We start from the raw sequence: 21,396 nt of genomic DNA on the forward strand, positions 1-21,396 counted from the left end.
CCAGCCTCAGTCTGACCATTAAGTCTGGTCTTTTTGTGAGAATTTGGGGTCTGCATCCCACTGCTTTCCTGCTCCCTCAGGGGTTCTCTGTCGTGTTCCCTGTCAGGGCAGTCTTTGGTTGTAGCCAGGCATGATCTAGCTCTTCTGGTCTCACAAACCCAGATTTTAACCTTAGAATTCTTCTCAGTCCTGTGCACCAGGCAGCCACTATCCATCAGCAGGTGTTGGAGGGAGAGAGGAAGTCTGTTACCATCTCAGCAGTCCCATCTTTACCTACCTTCTCTTCCGCTGAATTCCCTTTGACACTGGCTCGTGTCCTTAGAGTGAGATTGAGTACCATCAGAGCCTCTCGATTTGGGGTTCACTTGAAGCTGCATTAGTGCAACCACCTCCAAAATAGCCTCTGCCTCTCACATCCGTCTTTCACGTTGCTGCCAGAATGGTCCATCTAACATAAAAATCTGATTATTTCACTCCTGCACTTCATCCTGGTCATTGTACCACTTTGCCACGCTGAAAAACTTGGTATTCCTCTTTGTTTGTGCCTGATAACCCTCTCTTCTGGCCAACCCAACCTTACTCGCCCGCCCAGTCTCAGTGGGGCAGGGTTGAGAGCGGAGAGGAGCAATATGACCAGAGCCTGGCTCTGGATGTGTGACTTGCTGTGCAAGCAAGAGGTGGGGCCCAGATCCCTGCGCGCTGTCCTTCCTCCACAAAAAAAGTTGCCATTGGCAACTCTTGTGTGTATAAGAGTAGAACTGTGCTCCATAGGGTTTTTGTGGCTGTGACCTTTCAGAGGCAGATCACCAGACCTTTCTTCCAAGGCACTTCTGGGTGGGTTCAAACTGCCAGCCTTTCAGCTAGTAGCCCAGTGCTTAGCCATTTGAACCATCGAGAGACTCCTAGATCCCTGCCCAGCCAGGCTCAATACATGTCCTACAGTCTGACTGATAAGCGTGGCTACTCCTCCTCCTGCAGGAAGGAAGGGTGTGGAGAGAGGATCAGACCATGATCACAGGAAGGTAGAAGTTCTCCTCCGTATATTTTCTTATCATACGTTTTAAAGCATGTTGGCCTCCTAGTTGCTGTGATGCTGAACAGGTTTCAGCAGAGCTTCCAGACTGAGAGACTAGGAAGAAAGGCCTGACAATCTACTTCCCAAAATCAGCCAATGAAAACCCTACGGATCATAATAGTCAAATCCTGTTGTGCATGGGGTTGCCATGAGCCGGGGCCAACTCCACAGCAGCCCCAAGCTGAGCTTTTTAAGGATGGCATCTTAGTTATCTAATACTGCTATAACAGAAAACCACAACATGGATGGCTTTAACAAACAGAAGTTTATTCTCTCACAGTCTAGTAGGTTAGAAGTTCAAATTCAGGGTGCCAGCTCCAGTGGAAGGCTTACTCTCTATGTTGGCTCTGGAGGAAATTCCTTGTCATCAATCTTCCCCTGGTCTAGGAGCGTCTCAGTGCAGGGACCCCAGGTCCAAAGGATGCACTCTGCTCCTAGCACTATTTTTTGGTGGTATGAGGTCCACTGTCTCTATGCACACTTCTCTCTTTTATATCTCAAAAGAGACTGACTGAAGATACAATCTAATCTTATAGATTTAGTCCTGCCTCATTAACATAACTACCTGTAATCCTGCCTCATTAACATCTTAGAGGCAGGATTTACGACACATAGGAAAATCATACCAGATGACAAAATGGTGGACAATCACACACAGAATCCTGGGAGTCATGGCCTAGCAAAGGTGACACATATTTTTGGGAGACACAATTCAATTCATAACAGATGGAGACTTAGATATTTTCTTTTTGTGCTCCCCAAAATATCCCCCAAGCATCGATAAATAAACCACACTTGGTGAGTGTATCAGTTTTGTCAAGTGAATTATTACATATTGAGTGAATCAGGATTATTTTGATTAACGGGTTTTTGGTTTTTGGCTTTTGAGTACGTCCTTACGTTTTGCTAGCGTGTTTATGCAAACACACTTTTGAATACTGTTATTTGGTTAAAAAAAATAAGACCAGTAATTTAGGATTGAATTAATTCCTACAATATAATTGAAATTGTATAATTATATTTTTCACCTTTCTGTCACTTTTAGCATTGTTATCATTTTAAGGATGCCAGCTTTTTCTGCTAAATTTAATATGATTTTGTATTACAGGAATGTAAAGAAGTCTATGCCTTTTTTACTCATCAGCTACTAGACAGTCTCCAAAAAGCTACACGGTTATCTTTGGACACGATGAAAAGAAGAATATTTGTTGCCAGGCGAGTTGAAAACACTAAAATATACCTGGTATTACTACCTATCATAGTATGATGCTAATAGCATCCCTTATTTTTATTAACGTATTAATTTAAAATATAAAATTTAGCATTCTTTAAAGGATTGTATGAAAACGTGTAATACTGCAAGAACAGTGATGAGATCAGCAGCCATGTTCTTAGCTCCCAGGCCAGGTAGAGAACTGGACCAGTCCCCTTAAGGGTTCTCTCCCCACTCACCCAAAGGTAACTTCTATCCTGAGCTTTGCGTTTATCCTTGTGTCGTTTTCCCGCCGAGGCGAGCACTTGTCATCAAGCCGGCGCTGGCTACCTTCACTTTCTTCCTCCCTGCCTGCCTCCCCCGACCCCCTAATAGGCTTTAAACTCTTCCAGACCCGTCCGTCCCTCCTCTGTCTCCTCTCCTGGCCGCCTTTCCTGCTCCTCCTCCGGCCACCTTCCAGTGGGGACCTTTAGGTGGACGCCAACCCGGGAGGAGCCACCCCCTTGCGTCTCTCACAGAGGCCCAGGCCTAGTGGAGCAGCGGCCGCCATAGGGCATCCACCTCAGAGGCTCCAGCGGTGTCTGCGCGGTCCCTGCCTGAGGCGAGTGTGGTGAGAAAGAGAGCCCCGGATGGGCGCGGGGACCCCCTTCTCCTGCCGCCCCAGGGCCAGGACCTGTATTCTGTGTCGCTTCACATGGGTTCAGTTAATGTTCAACCACATGCACATCTGTGGTCCCTATTGGAGAAAAGGACCTACTTTGCTAGAGATTTCATGGGAGAAAGATGGCGCAGTCTGCTTCCATAAAGATTGAAGCCTTGGGAACGCTATGGGGCCGTTCTACTCAGTCCCATAGGGTTGCTGTGAGTCCAAATTGACTCAATGGTAGTGGGTTTGGTTTTTTGTTTTATAGCTGCAGTAAGAGCCCTGGTGGCTGGACAGTTAAGTGCTTGGCTGCTAACCTTGAACTGTTGGTGGTTTGAACCCACCCAGTGGCTCCCTGGGAGAAAGATCTGGCGATTTGCTCCCATAAAGATTAAACCAAAACAAACAAAAAACCAAACCTGTTACCAGCTGAGTCGATTTCTACTCATAGCAACCCTATAACGACCCTATAGGACAGAGTAGAACTGCCCCATAGGGTTTCCAAGGAGCGGTTGGTGGATTCAAACTGCTGACCTTTTGGTTAGCAGCTGAGTTCTTAACCACCAAGCAACCAGGTCTCTCCCAGGAAGATTACAGCCTCGACAGTCCCAATGGGACAGATCTACTCTGTCGTATGGGGTCACTATGAGTCAAACTTGGCTCAGAGGCACCTAAAAACAACACCATAGTTGGGGTGTATTGTTCGTCCATTCTGTTAGCGATGGGCATTTAGATTGTTTCCAGTTTGGTCTATTATGAGTAAAGCCTCTGTGAACATGCTTGTACCTGCATCCTGTCACACCTAAGACTGCAATGGTTGGATCCTAGGGTACCTGCACGTCTCACTTTACCAGGCAAGCCTAGCACGAGAGTGCTCATGGCTCTTCATCGTTGCAAACATTTGGTATTGTCCAATTAAAAAATTCTCGCCAACATAGGGGTGTGAAATGGCATGTCATTGGGATTTAAATTCCAATTTTCCTGGTTGCTAATGCGATTGAACATATTTTCATGTTTATGGGCCATTTGTGCCTTCTCTTTCTTAAAATTTGTTTTTTTTGGGGGGGGCCTGTTTTTCTGTTAGATTGGATTGGTTCATAGGTGTTCTCAATATGGTATTTTGTTGATGATAATATAGAAAAAAATTTCTCTTAGTTGTACTTTATCTTTTCATTCTCCTTATGGTATCCTTTTGCTGAGTTTAACAGTATTCAAATTTATCAATATATTGTTTCTGGGTGGAAACCCCGGGTTATACTTGGTGCAACTTGTTACAGCCAATAAACAAGAGGCTGAGGTGGGAGAGTAGAAATGTGCTTTTGTTTTGTTGTGCAAGGAACAGAGCAATTGGGTCTGTTGCCTCCAGGACTGCTTGCAGGCAGCTTGGGGAGGTGGGCTTTTACAGAGAACAGACAAGGAAATGCAAATTCGTCATAAATATTCCGGATTGACCTTCACGCAGGTACTCAGGACTTGGGGATGACTTTGCATTTTCTCTAGACAAGGGTTTGGTTCTCCAGGATGGAGGAAGAAGTCAGTTTTCCTTCATTAGCATGTTAAGTCTCCACCCAGAGGTGAGGTGCTTGTATGTATTTTTCCCTTAATGAGCTCTTAGGTTACTTAAAGTTCAAGATGGCATTGAAAACCTGCTAAAACTGGTTGAGTCCAGCTATGCTATCGCCTGTTCCGTGGTTATCTTCTCAACGACAATTGAAGAATGTGCAGCCTCTTCTACTCAATATTTTCTTTAAATATTCAAATTTATCAATCTTTTCTTTAGTGATTTGTGATTTTTATGTCTTTTTTGCAGATGCCCTTCTACACTTCATGTCTTCTAAATGTTTTACAGTTTTGTCTTTTACATTTAGGGCTTTAATTCACATGGTATTGATTTTTGTGTTTAGTGTGAGGTAGGAGACCAATATGTATATATATTTTCCATATAGTTAATTAGTTGAACAAGCAAAAGTTGTTGAAATATCAACTTTATTTGTGGAGGGGGGTAGAAGGGTATTTAAAATGCAATGAACCTGTTGATCAATTTGGAGAGAATTAGCATCCTTACAATATTAGTTTTCTGTCCAGAATCATGGATTACCTCTGCATTTATTTAGATTTTCTTAAATATTTCTCAGTGTGGCTTTATAATTCTCTATGTAAAGATCTTGCACATTTTTGTTAGATTTATTCCTTGGCCACTCATTGCTGACTTTTCATTTAATCGTTCTGTTAAAATTTTTCATTGTGATTGTGTATTTGTCAAATTTTTCTTTTGTTTTGGTCAGTTCTTGTTTTATATATTTTAAGGTTGTTGTTAGGTCCATGCAAAGTCATTGCAGTTAAATCTGCCTTGAATACTATCCCTTTAATTTTCATTTGGTGGACCTCTTTACCATATTAATTCTTGACTCCTCAAATTCTTTGTGGAAAATTTTTTCCACAAAGAATTTGAGGAATCAAGAATAGTCTGTCATTAATTTTGCTTTCCTAGCTTTTTTGTATATCTTTTTCTATCCCTTCATTTCAGCTTCTCTATTCAATTTTTAGTTTTACCTCTTAAAGTCACTGTATATCCGAATTATTTTTATTCAGTGTGATTATCTCTTTTAATATGAGTTTAATCTGTTTAGATTTATTGCAATTTCTGATACAGGTGGACTTACCATATAACTATTTTGTGTTTTCTTTTACTCTCCTTTTTCTTTGATTCATTTCATTATTTAAAATACACATATTTCTGATTTCTTTGAGGTGGATACTTTTTCTATTTTATTCTCTCATTTGTACTTCAGTCTTTAAGTGGTTACCCTTAAAGTTAGAATACACATTATTTTACTCCAGTTTTAAAAACTATAGTCTGTAGTGTTGTTGTTTTCTAGGCTTATTTCTAACTACAATGGCCTTTGCATGTTTTATTCTCTGAACTCTACATACCTTATTATTGTTGTTTGATGTTTTGGTTTTACCCTTTTATTGAACACTCAAAAAGAAATTGTTTTAATTTTTTTTTTTGAGGTGGAAACAACACAAATGAATAGATAAATAGATGAATAGATGAACAAAATGTGGTATGTATACATGATGAAACATTACTCTTTCATAAAGAGAAGTGAAATCCTGATACATGGCCACAACATGAATGAATCTTGAAAACATTATGCTGACTGAAATAAGTCGATCACAAAAAGAAAAATATTGTATGATCTCACTAATAGGAAACATTTAGAATAGGCCAGTGTATATAGATCGAAGTTTAACAGTGGTTACCAGGGGCAGGAGGCAAAGGAAAAGAGGGGGACGTTGTTTAGTTAACACTGAGCTTCTGCTTATGAGGATGGAAAATATGGCAAATGGATGTTGGTGATGATTGCACAACATGATTAATGTTGTTGGTTTCGTTGAATTGTATGGGTGAAAAATGCTGATTTGACAAATGTTACCTATATTTTTACAACAATAAAAAAATTATAAAAAAAATTCATAATAAAAATTTTCAACAAAAATGATTTATTGTTTTTGAATAAACATTAAGTTTACTTGCATATTTAATTAATTTCCAGGTTCTCTTGTATTTATTGCTTCCCACTGGTTCCTTAGTGAGGGTGTGTGAGTGATATAGTCTCCTTCCTTCTTTGTAAGACTGAAAATACGTTTTTTGCCCCTCATTCTTACATGACAGTTGGGCTGGGTATAAAAATTTAGTTTGTCTCCTAGGACTTTGAATTTATTTCTTTATTTTGTTTTGAACTCTTGTTGCTGATGGGAAGTCTACAGTGAGTCTAATCGAAGATTTTTTTTTTTAAATTGTTGGTGTTCTGCAGTTTCCTTGCCATGTGTGGATTTATCTTTATTTAATCCTGCTTTATTCTCAGATTGTACTTTCTATTTGAGGATTTATATCTTTCCTTAATTCTGAAAAATTTTCAGCAATTTTATCTTCAGTTATTACTTCTAGGCCATTCCATCCATTCTCTTCTTGAGAACTATTATTATAGTTCTTGAATAGGGTGACCACATAGTTTATTATTCAAACCAGCACACTTTTGTGAGTAAAAGGGAGACTATTAAAGAAGCCAAATGGGGTGTCAAGATAGACTTAACCTGGAACAGTCCTGGGACCAGTGAACATGTGGTCATCTCATTGTCAAGCCTTTCAGTCTACTCTCTCTGTCACCTAACTATTCTGTCATTTTTTTTTTGTCTTTTTACCTTTCTGGGCTGCATTATGGATAAGTATTTCTGTATCTGGAATAAAGATTATCCCATCTATTGCATTTTAAATATTTTGATAAATATTTGCAATTTAAATATTTCAATAAATCATTTTTCTCATCCTTCAATAAGTATTTTTTTCTCATTCTCAAGATCTCTGCCTTCTTAGTTTCATTTATTTATTTAATTTATTATTATTTTTTATTTTTAATGGAAGGTGCCAGTTGCCATTGAGTCAGCTCTGACTCATGGTGACCCCATGAGTAGAACTCTGCACCATAGGATTTTCAGTGGCTAATTTTTTAGAGGTAGATCCCCAGGCCTTTCTTGAACCACCAACCTTTTGGTTAATAGGTGAGCATGTTAACTGTTTGCACCACCCAAGGACCCCTTAATGGAAAGTAGCCTTCATTTATCTCTTTGAACATTTTTAATGTACCTATTTTATAGTCTGTCATACTTGAATACATTGAACTTTATCTGGAGTGAGTTTATGGTTCAATTATTGATTTATTTAGCACTCTTTCTTACCGATAGACTTACTCATATGTGTTGCGATTTTAGTTTGTAGGCCTTCTTTGTGTGGTAGGTTTTTTGTTTTTGTGTGTTTCTCTCTCTCTTTCCCTCCCTCCCTGCCTAGGAGTTTCATTTTTGCCTCCACCCAGCCCTTGGAGCCTTTGGATTAGAACCAGGTCTTGTTTGTTCACAGTTACTGCTTCCTGCAGATGTACTGGGCATGTGGCAGAATTTGCCAGGGAGCACACAAGTGACCCAGATTAGTTGCTGTTGGAGAAGCTGTGGATTTTCTTCTGTCAACACAGGCCCACATCTTGTTAAAAATAAAATTTCCACAAGATTAAATTTGTTTACAAACCCATGAGCTTTATTTGCAGTTCATGAACTGGGTGGCATCTGGTCTGGGAGTCAGACAAAAGCTCAGAAGAACTAGTGGAAGAGACCAAAGTTATGTGGGCAAAGTGGTATAAGAACAAGGAAGTTAACACCAGACAAAAAGTGATTTGTTAATTCTAAGTTCTTTTCCTTATGTGGCGTATTGGGAACTTTCATTGCCATATGCTATAGACGAGGCAGCAAACACAGATGGCTTAAATTAGGTTTTGGCTCCTGGGAAGATCGGGCATTTACATGAAGTAGAAACTAGCTAAATTTTGGTTTGCCAGTGTGGAGCTTAGCATAAGTGATTCCATCTTGGGCCTGATATAGTCAGGTTAACATTCTGAAAAAGCCATACTGCAGGGAGTATGTTATCAGATTTTATTTTATTGTTGTTTAGCCTGTCTTCACGAGTGGAGGATCATCACCTGAGTTTTAGGCTTAAGAGGCGAGCCTGGCTGAGGAGGTCCATCGCACATATATTCTGCAGGAACCAACCTCCCCAGTGTCACTGCCTGTTTCTAGACCAGAATCCTGATCAGTCTGTTTTTCTGTTTCAGGTCCATTTCTTTTTTTAAAATTTTTATTGTGCTTTAAATGAAAGTTTACAAATCAAGTCAGTCTCATACAAAAACTTACATATACCTTGCTATGTACTCCTACTTACTCTCCCCCTAATGAGATAGTACACTCCTTCTCTCCACCCTGTATTTCCATGTCTATTCAGCCAGATTCTGTCCCCCTCAGCCTTCTCATCTCCCCTCCAGACAGGAGCTGCCCACATAGTCTCATGTGTCTACTTGAACCAATAGGCTCACTCCTCACCAGTATCATTTTCTGTCATATAGTCCAGTCCGATCCCTGCCTGAAGAGTTGGCTTTGAGAATGGTTTCTGTCTTGGGCTAACAGAAGGTCTGGGGACTGTGACCTCCAGGTTCCTTCTAGTCCCAGTCAGACAATTAAGTCTGGTGTTTTTACGAGAATTTGAGCTCTGCACCCCACTGTTCTTCTGCTCCTTCATGGATTCTCTGTTATATTCCCTGTCATGGTAGTCATCAGTTGTAGCCAGGCACCGTCCAGTTCTTCTGGTCTCCGGCTGATGTCATCTCTGGTTTATGTGGCCCTGTCTGTCTCTTGGGCTCATAATTACTTTGCGTCTTTGGTGTTTTTCCTTCTCTTTTGCCCTATGTGGTTTGAGACCAATTGATGCATCTTAGATGGGCACTTGCTAGTGTTTAAGACCCCAGATGCCACTCTCCAAAATGGGATGCAGAATGTTTTCTTAATAGATTTTATTATACCAATTGATGTAGATGTCCCCTGAAATCAGGTCCATTTCTGATTCGTGGAGATGTTTATCTTGTATTTGAGCATTTTCATTCCCTTTATATTCTATTCATGGTTGTGACGTGTTTGGCACAAGGAAGCATTTTTAAAGTATGAACTCAGTATGACATGTTGATTTACAAGTCCTACAGTACTTTGAGTAAGTTTTGAAGAAGCGTGTTGTTGTTGTTGTTAGGTGCTGTCAAGACAGTTCTGACTCATAGTGACCCTATGTAGTGTAAAAGAAAATGCTGCCTGGTCCTGCTCCATCCTTATAATTGTTGCTATGTTTGAGTCCATTGTTGCAGCCGCTGTGGCAATCCATTTTGTTGAGGGTCTTCCTCTTTTCCACTGACCCACTACTTTACCAAGCATGATGTCCTTCTCCAGGGACTGGTCCCTCATGATAACATTTCCAAAGTACATAAGAGGAAGACTCATGATGCACCCTTCTGAGGAGCACTCTGGCTGTACATCTTCCAAGACAGACTTGTTCCTTCTTCTGGCAGTCCATGGTATATTCAATATTCTTTGCCAACATCATAATTCAAATGCATCCATCCTTCTTTGATCTTCCTTATTTATTGTCCAGCTTCTGCATGCATATGAGTCAATTGAAAATACCATGACTTGGGTCAGCTGTACCTTAGTCCTCAAAGTGACATCCTTGCTTTTCAATACTTTTGCATCTATTTGCCCAATGCAATACGTTTGATTTCTTACTGCTACTTCCATGGGCACTGATCCAGGTAAGGTGAAATCCTTGACAACTTCAATCTTTTTTCTCCGTTTATCATGATGTTGCTTATTGGCCCAGTTGTGAGGAATTTTGTTTTCTTTATGAAGAAGCATAAATGTGTATAATACTTCAAAGTCCTTGCTTGTCTAAAAATGTCTTCCTTTTACCTTCATACATGAATGCTAGTTTGGTGGCCTTGGATCACAATCTTTGTCTCTCACATTACAAATGCTGCTCTGTTGGGTTCCTTGGTTTTGATTTACAGATAAGAGTTCTGTCACTAATTCAATTTTCCTTTCTAAGTAAGAACTTGTTTTGATACTTACTGAATTTCCCCTTTATTATGGAAATTCACAAATGGTATGTTTAGGTGTACGTCATTTTTTTCATTAATCCTGTCTGGCACATAGAGAACCTTTTCAAACTGAAGAAACTAGGCTGTTTTTAAGGTTAGAGAAGTGTTATTCTTTAATTTTTTTTAATATAAGGTCCACAAGAAGCCCTGGTGGTGTAGTGGTTAATCGCTTGGCTGATAACTGAAAGGTAGGTGGTTCGAACCCACCAGCCGCTCTGTGGCAGAAAGATGTGGCAGTCTGCTTCTGTAAAGATTTACAGCCTTGGAAACCCTATGGGGGCAGTTCTGCTCTGTCTTAAAGGGTCACTATGAGTCAAAATCAACTCAATGGCAGTGGGTTTGAGTTATATAGGGCCCACACTCTGCACGTATGAGCTGAGTGACTCTGTGTAGTTACTTAACCTCTCCATGCCTTGGTTTCCTCATTTTCAAAATGGAAATAATAATGACAAGACATGCCTCACAGAGTTAATGGGAGCCCTAAATGTGTTAGTTCATGGAAAGTGCTATGAACAGTGACCGACATACGTTAAGCGTTGAGCAAATGTTAGTCCTTGTGTATCTTATCTTTTCTTAAAGTAATTGCTGTCACTTTGTATTTCGTATCTGATGCTTTAGAGAATTTCTTAAACTGCTCCTTTGGTATACTAAATAAGTTACTGAATGATCTTGTGTGCTGTTCACTGTTTCTACTATAGTTCAACTGTTTATTTTTACTTCCTAAAACTCTTACTTATTCTCAGATTAAAAATAGAAAACAAACCAATGGCAGTAGAGTCAATCCTGACTCATGGCAACCACATACATGTCAGGGTAGAACTGTGCTCCATAGGGTTTTCAGTGGCTGAATTTTTGGAAGTGGATCACCAGGACTTTCTTCTAAGGCACCTCTGGGCAGACTTGAACCTCCAACCTTTTGGTTAGCAGCCAAGTTAAACATTGTAAAAATGCGGTGTGGTGTCGGAGGTCCTCTAACTTCAGGAGGGGGGAGGATAGTCACAATTAATATCAGCCCAAGGCTGAGTCCCATGAAATGAAGGTCAGACATACCTCCACTCTGCAACCTTTTTTTTTTTAAACCAATTCTGACACCAGCTGTCCTCCCATGGCACTGTCTATTTCTCTGTTGTATTCGTTAATTTGTGGCACTGGCCCCACAGCACTCCCAGTCCATACTCACATCTATGGGGTTTAATAGGGAAGTAACAGGTTACACTTCAGGATCAGGATCAACTTGGAGGTAACAGGAACAACTCAAGATACAGTTCTTCGATCAGGATAATTTCTTCTTGGCTGCTGCTGCCAGGCCCTGTGCTCTCAGCCTGGGATTGTGCTCTCGGCTTCTGCCCCTGCTTGGGCAGGTGTTACAGAACTCTTTAGCTCCACTTATAAGGGCCTGGAGGCAGCTTATTCCTCCCATTAGCTTCCTGCCTAAAAGTGCTCAGCTGTCTTGCTCCATGGGTCAGCATGCTCACTGTAGCCACCTTGCTCTGCGGATTACAAAGCCCACCATGTAGGCTCGTACTGTTCTTCTGGTTCTGCTGCCACTGTTTCTCTGCCACTGGACCCTCCCTTGCTTCCCGCCACTTCTCTCTGTCTTACACTGGCTCTGGTATTAAAACTGTCTCCTGGGTCTAGGAGGCTCTCAGTGCAGGGACCTTGGATCCAAAGGATGTGCTCTGCTCGTGGCTCTTCTTCTTGATGGTAGTGAGGCCCTCTTCTCACTCTCTGAGGTTGGCTCTTTTTAAACCTAGTGGGATGGCAAAACTGACCAATCCTTGACAAAGATTCCATGTACCTTATTTGCATGGTTCCACCCCCAGAAGAATTCCATGCACCTTATTTGTGTTATTAGTAGGCTGTCCAATTCCCTTGGTGGGCCGCAGCACCTTATTTGCATAGTCCTAAATTTTTTAAATAAGGTGCCATTTTGTGGGAGTTACCAGACCATCACTAGAAGGGCCATATAAAGTAATTCTCTGCACTGTAACGATTATACCGCCTAGGGACGCCTTATTCTCAGATTGCTCCATTTTTACTGCAGTTTGTATTTGTTTTATTGCTGTGTCATGAATTTCATAGCAAAACTATGAATTAGAGCCTTTTTTGTTTATTTATTTGTTTGCTTGCTTTTAGTTCAAACCATTGACCCTGTGTACTGAAGTTGGGTCCTTGCTTTTGAACTGCAAAGTCTTTATGTTTCTTGTGACTTTTTTTCCCTGTCTACTTGTACTTAAAAATGGAGGTGTAGTTTTTCAATAATTATAGCACTTCTTGCATTCCCAGAGAAAAAGAGAATGGAAAGTTTAAATTTATTATAATTTTGCCTGGCATAGGGATGGACGGAGTTCAAGGCAGAGGGAAATAACCAAAATAGTTTGCAGCTCAGGTTTGCATCTTTCATTCTTTGCACTTGTGTATGTGTGTGTCTGTGTTTCCGGCTGTGCACCAGTGATGGTATTTAAAAAAAAAAAGATTGGAAGGTTTTGACTAGAAAACTCCTGTTTAATGTGTATATATATAAATGGAGGAACGAATGACAACAAAAACCAAACCTGTTGTTATGGAGTTGATTCCGACTCGTAGCAACCCCTACAGGACAGAGTAGAACTGCCCCACAGGTTTTCCAAGGAGTGGCTGGTGGATTTGAATTGCTGACATTTTGGTTAGCAGCTGAGCTTGTAACCTCTGTGCTACTAGGCTCCAAACAAAGAATACCTTTAGTAAAAATATTGTTACATGATTATTACTGAGAGAAACATGAAAATGCCAAAAAATGTATTTGAGAGTAATATTTTATTTCTAAGAATATTAAATTTATTGTGTTTTCCTAGTTCTATGAACCTTATGGTTCTGTTATAAATAATATCTTCTTGTAATTCGATCTTTTATAAAGCAGTCCTTATTTTTAGGATTGATGCTTGTAGCATAACAAGTTATTTAAGATGCTTTAGGTTAAGGTTTATCAGCGAAATGTCCATCTTATTACAGCCCTTATGGACGAAAGCGGTCAGAAGATATTATTTCCTTTATAAAAGCTGAAGTACATCTTGCCATTCCTAATGTAGTAAGTATTATCAAATACTCAAGGTAGTACAATGATATCTTGGTAATGTATTTAAGAAGTATTAGAAGCATTAGAACTGAACTATCATTTAGAGTAACCTAAGGTTATATTTTTAACTTCATCTCAGTATTTAACAAAAATCAAAATGTTATCGTTTACATCTATTATAAAAAATTACTTCTGGATAGCTTTGGTGAAGGTTGGTATAAGCATCTGTTCTTCCATCAGTTAGCAAGTATCCTACAAGTCTTGCTTTTTATTGATTCAGACATTAAGTTATTTAAATAAAACCATCTCAGAGGCCCAAATGCCTACGCTAAACACACAACTGTGAGGTAAGAAATGGAAAGAAATCGCCTATGTCCTGAGCATCATGGATCCCCTCTGTCTTCCGGTGGCATGTATCTCCACCACTACCCTCAGTTGCTTATTGGCTTCTGGAACTCCAAGCCACACAAGATAACTGAGGTGCATCCTGTGATATGGGCCAAGGAAGGTAAGGCCGGGCAAGAATGATCATTCTGTGCCTCACCTGGCACCATATCTATACTGTTTGGCCTCCCAGAGGATAGTTTCTTAGCTTGTTTGGCATATTTCAGAGAACCAAGGTCAGCATCTTGATGGTATAATTTCTTCAGTTATTTTGCTCCATGGACATCCAACACATAGTCCACAGTTTTCTGCTACATCCAACCACCCTCACAGGGGTGGGGTAACAAGTACTGAGTTTCACCTTTCTACCCGTAGGAATTGATTGAATGGAAAAACTTCAGGGTAGATGTCTTAGTTACCTAGTGCTGCCATAACAGAAATGCCAGAAATTTCTGTTAAAAAACAAATTTATCTTCTCATAGTTCAGGCAGCTGGAAGTTCAAATTCAGGATGTGGCCCTAGGAAGAAGTCCTTCTTTGTCAGTAGCCCTGTGAGTTCCTTAGCATTCCTTGGTGTCCCGTGGTGTTTTTTGGCATTTGTCTTTCCCAGCGTGTGTCTCTGTGTCTATTCTATTGTTTCAATGACTTAGAAGTGATTAGGCTTAGGACCCTCCCTACTCTGGTGTGACCATATTAAGATTAAAAAAAGAAAACCCTTATTTCCAAACCGGGTCATATTATAGGTACCAAAAAGAAAACAACCCACTACCGTCGAGTCAATTCCAATTCAGAGTAACTCCATAGGACAGAGCAGGACTGCCCCATAGGGTTTTCAAGGCTGTAATCTTTACGGAAGCAGACTGCCACATCTTTCTCCTGCGGAGCAGGTGGTAGGTTTGAACTGCCGACCTTTTGGTTAGCAGCTGAGTGCTTAACCACTGTGCCACCAGAGCTCCTTATTACAGGACAGCGGAGTAGGATTTCAGCACATATTTTTTGGTGGGGGGCACAATTCAATCCATAACAGTAAAGAAAGTCTGTAGCTCAGTCTTTAGCGTTCCACACCTCAAAGTAGCCTTCCACTGTGTCGAATGAGGCTTTCCCCACTTAGTGGGAGGTAGAGTGGCAGGAATCAGAGAAGTGGATTGTATGTACCAACAGTATTATGAACTCGTTTCTTTTTTCCACAGGTAATGGTTCCTAGTTTGGATGACATTCAGCAGGCCATTAACCGTATGATCCAGTTAACCCTGGAGGTCAGCAGAGGAGTGGCTCACTGGGGGCAACAGCAGGTCCGTCACATTAAGTCTGCAATTGTCAGCCCCACCCGTACCACTACTGACGTGACCCATCCAAGCACAGGAAAACAGATCAAGAAGGAAGAGAGTAAGAATGTTAAACAAATCTCAGATGAATAGAATCTTAGAATCATAATGATTAGAAAATTGTCTTTGGGCTTCTTCCTGACTTTGACAGCATATAGATTTTAAAAGTAATTTTTATGTGTTTTCTTGTTAAATTTTGCATTTGAAAAAAAAAGTCACGTTATCCATCTTCTGTCTTAAATATAAACAAGCAGACATGTCTTTCCAGCTCTTGGTCATGAGTGCACAAGGATTTTAGTGCTGTTCTAGCATCATTTTAAATCCAAAGTAAAAAATTAAGTAAGCCTGAGTACTAATTCCACTTTTAGCATGTGTTTGGTCTGATAAACTTAATTTGCTGGAAGATGGTGGTTATAAGATTTAGGCCATGTGTTCTTCATGCATAAAGTGTACATAAACTATTCCCTTAAGTAATTATGAATATGACAGCATTGTAACCAGGGAAATGTAAATTAAAAACAAGATATCATGTAACTTACACGAACAGATGGCCCAGACACCCATGTCACCTATCTATGTTGCATCAACAGTGATCTCTCAGCTCCCATCTATGGCCTCGTGGAGTGTTCCCTATAACCAGCTAACAGAGGATGAAAACTCTTAGGCCTGCCCTCTGTAAAATATAGAGACTCCTAGTGCCATCCACTCAGTTGATCCCAAGGGGCTCTCCATTAGCCAAGGGGTCTGGGAGAGAGGTGACCTCCTCTGGCACCATGGCATCTGGCAAGGGACTGAGGACAGGAGAGGCACCTGCTCCTATTTTGGTGTAAAATCTAAATTAAGGCTTAATATTATGTGCTGCCTTGATGTTTGGTAAAATCAGGAGAGCCTCAAATGGCCTAACTGAGTTTCCTCCCTCATGATTCTCCCATGGGTAAAGTCCCCTGGCCAGATAATTCTCCTTACCAAACAGACCAGGTACAGTTCCTGCTTATCCTTGAGTAGCAGGTTTCAGTTTCCTGCTGTTGCCGGGTGAAAACCCCAGGTTTTGCTCGGTGCAACTTGTTACAGCAAATAAACAAGAGGTAGAGGTGGGAGATCAGAAAGATGCCTTTATTCCATTGTACAAGGAAAGGAGCAATCCGGACTGCTGCCTCCAAGACTGCTCGCAGGCAGCTTGGGGAGGTGGGCTTTTACAGAGAGCAGACAAGGAAATGCAAATTCATCATGAATATTCAGGATTGACCTTCACACAGGCACTCAGAGCTTGGGGATGACTATGCCTTTTCTTTAGACAAGGGTTCTATCCTCCAGGATGGAGGAAAATGTTGATTTGAAGTCTCCACCCAGAGGCGAGTTGAGGCCATCTATGGCCTTTTCTGTGGTTATCTTGTCAAGGACAATTTCAGAAGAAAGTGCAGCTTATTTTGCTAGGTTTAGGAAGATAAGTCAGAGCAGGTATCTCTTAGAAGGGTTGGGCTCTAAGGCTACCTGCCTCAGTGCTAGCCCATGGAATTATTCAAACAGGCCAATCACATTCTGCCATGGGAACCTAGGGGCATCCACCCTCCTGATACTTTAAAGCCTGCCTCCCATAGCCCCTGACTGTTCGCTCTGTTCCTGAGTACAACTTCCAGGTATCCCTGCATGGCCTGTGGTGTCCTCCTCCCCAAGGCTGTGAGTATATGTGACTAATACGCTTCTGTTAGTCTCATCAGTCCAATGTCAAGCATTGTGTGGTTGGCTATCCCTATGACCCTAGGGCAGGAATCCCTCCCTCACAGTGGGGTGAATAGGAGGTGATTAAAACACTGAGAACAAGTAAAGAGACTCAATTAGTAATTTAAAAACTTTCTACGAAGTAAAGGTGAGGCTTCAGTGGTGATTTCTAAATGCTCATACACTCTTCCAAAAAATAGAAGAGAAAGGAATACTTCCCAGCTCATCCTATGAGGCCAGTATTACCTTGATATCAAAACCAGGCAAAGACATCACAGGAAAATAAAACTACAGATTAATATTCCTTATGAATATAGATGTAAATTTTTTCAACAAAATTCTAGCAAACTGAGTCCACAACATTAAAAAGGAATTATACACCTTGACTAAGTTGTATTTATTCAAGGAATGCAAGGTTGGTTTAATACTGAAAAATCCATTAATGCAGTATCCCATAATAGAATAAAGGACAAAAACCATGTGGTAATTTCAATAGCTAAATAGCATTTGACAAAATATAACACCCTCTCAAAAAATTAGGAATAGAAGGAAATTTCTTCAACCTGATAAAAGTCATCCCCCCGCTCAGAACAAAACAAACCACAGGTAACATCATATTTAATGGTAAAGACTGAATGCTTGCTTTCCTTCTAAGATAGGGAATGAGACAAGCTTGTACACTCTCACCACTTCTGCTCAACATTATATTGAATGCTCTGGCCAGGGAAATTTGGCAAGAAAAATAAATGAAAAGCATCCAGATTGGAAAGGAATAAATAAAACTATTTCTATTTTTAGGTGACATGACTTAAAAAAAATTTTTTTTTATTGTACTTTAGATGAAGGTTTGTAGAGCGAACTAGTTTCTCATTCAACAATTAATACATATATGGTTTTGTGACATTGGTTGCCAACCCTACAACATTCTCCCCTTCTTGATCTTGAGTTCCCATTTACCAATTTTCCTGTCTTCTCCTGCTTTCTCGTCCTTACACCTGGGCTGGTATACCCCTTTAGCCTTGTTTTGTTTTATGAGCCTGTCTAGTCTTTGGCTGAAGGGTGAGCCTCAGGAGTGACTTCATTACTGAGCTAACAGGGTGTCCAGGGGCCATACTCTCAGGGTTCCTTCATTCTTTGTCAGACCAGTAAGTCTCGTCTTTTTTTTCTTTTTGGTGAATTAGAATTCTGTTCTACATTTTTCTTCAGCTCTGCCTGGGACCCTCTCCATTGTGATCCCTGTTAGAGCAGTTGGTAGTGGTAGCCAGGCATCATCTAGTTGAGGTGACATGATCTTAAAAATTCACAAAAAACTATTCCAAAACCAAACCAAATCCAGTGCCGTCGAGTCGATTCTGACTCATACCAACCCTATATTAGAACTAATAAATTCAGTGTATCTATAGAATACAAGAATATAGGATATGAGTAATTGTATTTCTATGTACTAACAATGAACAATCTGAAAATTAAATTCTGAACATGATTTCTTTCATAATACCATCAAAATGAATAAAATAGCAATAAATTTAACAAAAGGAGCACAAGACTTGCACGCTGAAAACTACAAAACACTGAAAGAAATTAAAGAAGCTCTAAAATGGGAAGATACCCCGTGCTCAGGAATCAGAAGAATTAATATTAGTAAAATGTCAGTACTTCCAAAATTAATCTACAGATCCGTCACAATCCCTATCAAAATCTGAGCTGCCTTTTTTGCAGATATTGATAAACCGATTCTAAAATTCATATGGAAAAGCAAGGGATCCAGAAAAGCCAAAATAATTTGAAGTGGATAAACAAGTTCTGGACTCAAATTTCTAGATTTTAAAACTTATTACAGTAATCAAGACAGTGTGGTACTGGCAGAAGGATATACATATAGATCAACAAAATAGAATTAAAAGTCTACAAATAAACCTTTACATTTATAGTCAATTGACTTTGAGCGAGGGTGCCAAGACAATTCATTGGTGAAAGAGTAGTCTTTCAACATATGGCACTGGGACAACTGGATTTCCACATGCAAAAAAATGAAGTTGGATCTCTACCTCACACCACATATAAAAATCAATTCAAAATGTGTCAGAGACCCAAATGTAGGAGCTAAAACCATAAAACTCAACATAGGACGAAATCTTCATGATTCTGGGCTAGCCAATGGTTTTCTAGATATGGCACCCAAAATACAAGTGACATAGGAAAAAATAGGGTAATTGGACTTCATCAAAATTAAAACCTTTTGTCTTCAAAGGATACCATCAAGGAAGTGAAAAACCCCACAAAATGAAAGAAAATATTTTTAAGTGTTTGATAAGGGATCTGTTTCCAGAAATATAAAGAGAACTCTTGTAAGTCAAAAGTAAAAGACAAATTACCCGAATCAAAAATGGGCAAAGAATTTAAATAGACATTTCTCTAGACAAGATAATACAGATGGCCAATGAGCACATGAAATGATGCTCCGTATTATTAGGCATTAGGAATATTCAAACCAAAACCACAATGAAATACTAGTTCACACTGACTAGGATAGCTAAATTAAAAAAGATAATAACAAGTGTTGGAGAGGATGTGGAGAATTTAGAACCCTCATACATTTCTGGTGGGGATATAAAATGGTATAGCCGCTTTGGAAAATAATTTGGCAGTTCTTCAAAATGTTAAACATAGTGTTACCGTATAACCCAGCAATTCCTCTCCTAGGTATATACCCAAGAGAAATAAAAATGTCTATGTCCATACAAAAACTTGCACACTTATGTTCATAGCAGCGTTATTCATGATAGCCAAAAAGTGGGAAGACCCGGGTGTCCATCAGCTGATGGATGGATAAACAAAATGTAGTGTAGCCATGCTGTGGAATATTATCTGGCCATAAAAACGAATGAAGTACAGATATATGTAACAACGCAGATGAACCTTGAAAACGTTATGCTAAGTTAAAGAAGCCAGTCACAAAGGAGCATGTATTATATGATTCCATTTATATGAAATATCCAGAAAAATTAATTCTATAGAGACAGAAAGTAGATTACTGGTTGCCAGGGGCTACAGAAGGGGAGAATAGAGAGTGACCGCTAATGAATATTGTTGTTGTTAGATGCCGTTGAGTCGGTTCCGACTCATAGCAACCCGATGTACAACAGAACGAAACACTGCCTGGTCCTGGGTCATCCTCACAATTGCTGTTATGCTTGAGCCCATTGTTGCAGCCACTGTGTCAACCCATCTCATCAGGGTCGTCCTCTTTTTTGCTCACCCTCTGCTCTACATGATGTCCTTCTCCAGGGACTGGTCCCTCCTGATAATATTTCCAAAGTGTGTGAGACGAAGTTTTGCCATCCTTGCTTCTAAGGAGCATTCTGGCTGTTCTTTCAAGACAGATTTGTTCATTCTTGTGGCAGTCCATGGAATATTCAATATTCCATACCATAATTCTCCAACACCATAAATCAAAGACATCAGTTCTTCCTTATTCATTGTCCAGCTTTCACATGCATATGAGGTGATTGAAAATACCAGGGCTTGGGTCAGGCTCACCTTAGTCCTTAAAGTGACATCTTTGCTTTTTAACCCTTTAAAGAGGTCTTTTGCAGCAGATTTGCTAATGGATACGGGGTTTCTTTTCTTTTTTAACTTTTTTTTTAAATTATGGTTTAGGTGAAAGTATACAGAGCACATTAGTTTCTCATCAAACAATTAATACACGTATTGCTTTGTGACGTTGGTTGCCAACCCTGCGATCTGTCCACACTCTCCCCGTCTCAGCCTTGGGTTCCTCGTTTTCATTGGTCCAGCCTTCCGGTGCCCCTTGCCTTCTCTTCCTGGCCCTGGGCTGGTGTGCCCATTTAGTTTCATAGACATAGCTGAGCGTTGTGTACTATTGGGGTTTCCTATTGGGATGGTGCAGATGTTCTAAAATTTGTGACATTTGTGCAATTCTGTGTTTATACTGTAATTGTCGTTAGTTGCCACAGAGTTGATTCCGACTCATGGCAACCTCATGTGTACAGAGTAGAACTGTGCTCCATAGGGTTTTCAAGGTTGTGACCTTTTGGAAGCAGATCACTAGGCCTCTCTTCCAAGGTGCCCCTGGGTGGGTTTGAACCGCTAACCTTTCAGCTAGTAGTTGAGTGCTTAACCATTTGTACCACCCAGGGACTCCCTGTGATTACCCTAAAACCATTGAACTTTACACTTAAAAGCGGTGAATTATATGCTATGTGAAAGGTATCTCCATAAAGGTGTTATATCAAAAAACAAAAAAGAAACCTGAAGCAAAAGGATAGCCAACAGCTAGGAATTGATAACTTTGGGAGGCGACATGAGAGTTTATTTGTTATTCTCTGAACTTTTTTTGTTTCAAATGTTCTGTGATTATGAAAGCCTTGAAAATGAAAAACAAACAACAAACAACAAACCACCCAAACCCACCCTAATTGAGAAGAGACCAAGGA

General features: G+C 40.1%; 1 protein-coding gene across 1 annotated transcript in view; it reads left to right on the forward strand.

The window, feature by feature from the left end:
* DNAH8 (dynein axonemal heavy chain 8) overlaps window positions 1-21,396 on the forward strand; it is a 347,089-nt gene that overhangs the window by 83,050 nt on the left and 242,643 nt on the right. Inside the window, exons 20-22 of the mRNA XM_003404207.4 lie at window positions 2,184-2,290; window positions 13,449-13,524; window positions 15,086-15,281. Of these exons, the coding sequence (XP_003404255.4) occupies window positions 2,184-2,290; window positions 13,449-13,524; window positions 15,086-15,281 (379 nt within the window). The remainder of the gene's footprint in view (window positions 1-2,183; window positions 2,291-13,448; window positions 13,525-15,085; window positions 15,282-21,396) is intronic.

Source organism: Loxodonta africana, chromosome 1, assembly GCF_030014295.1.
Source record: "Loxodonta africana isolate mLoxAfr1 chromosome 1, mLoxAfr1.hap2, whole genome shotgun sequence".
In the NCBI taxonomy this organism is placed as follows: Eukaryota; Metazoa; Chordata; class Mammalia; order Proboscidea; family Elephantidae; genus Loxodonta; species Loxodonta africana.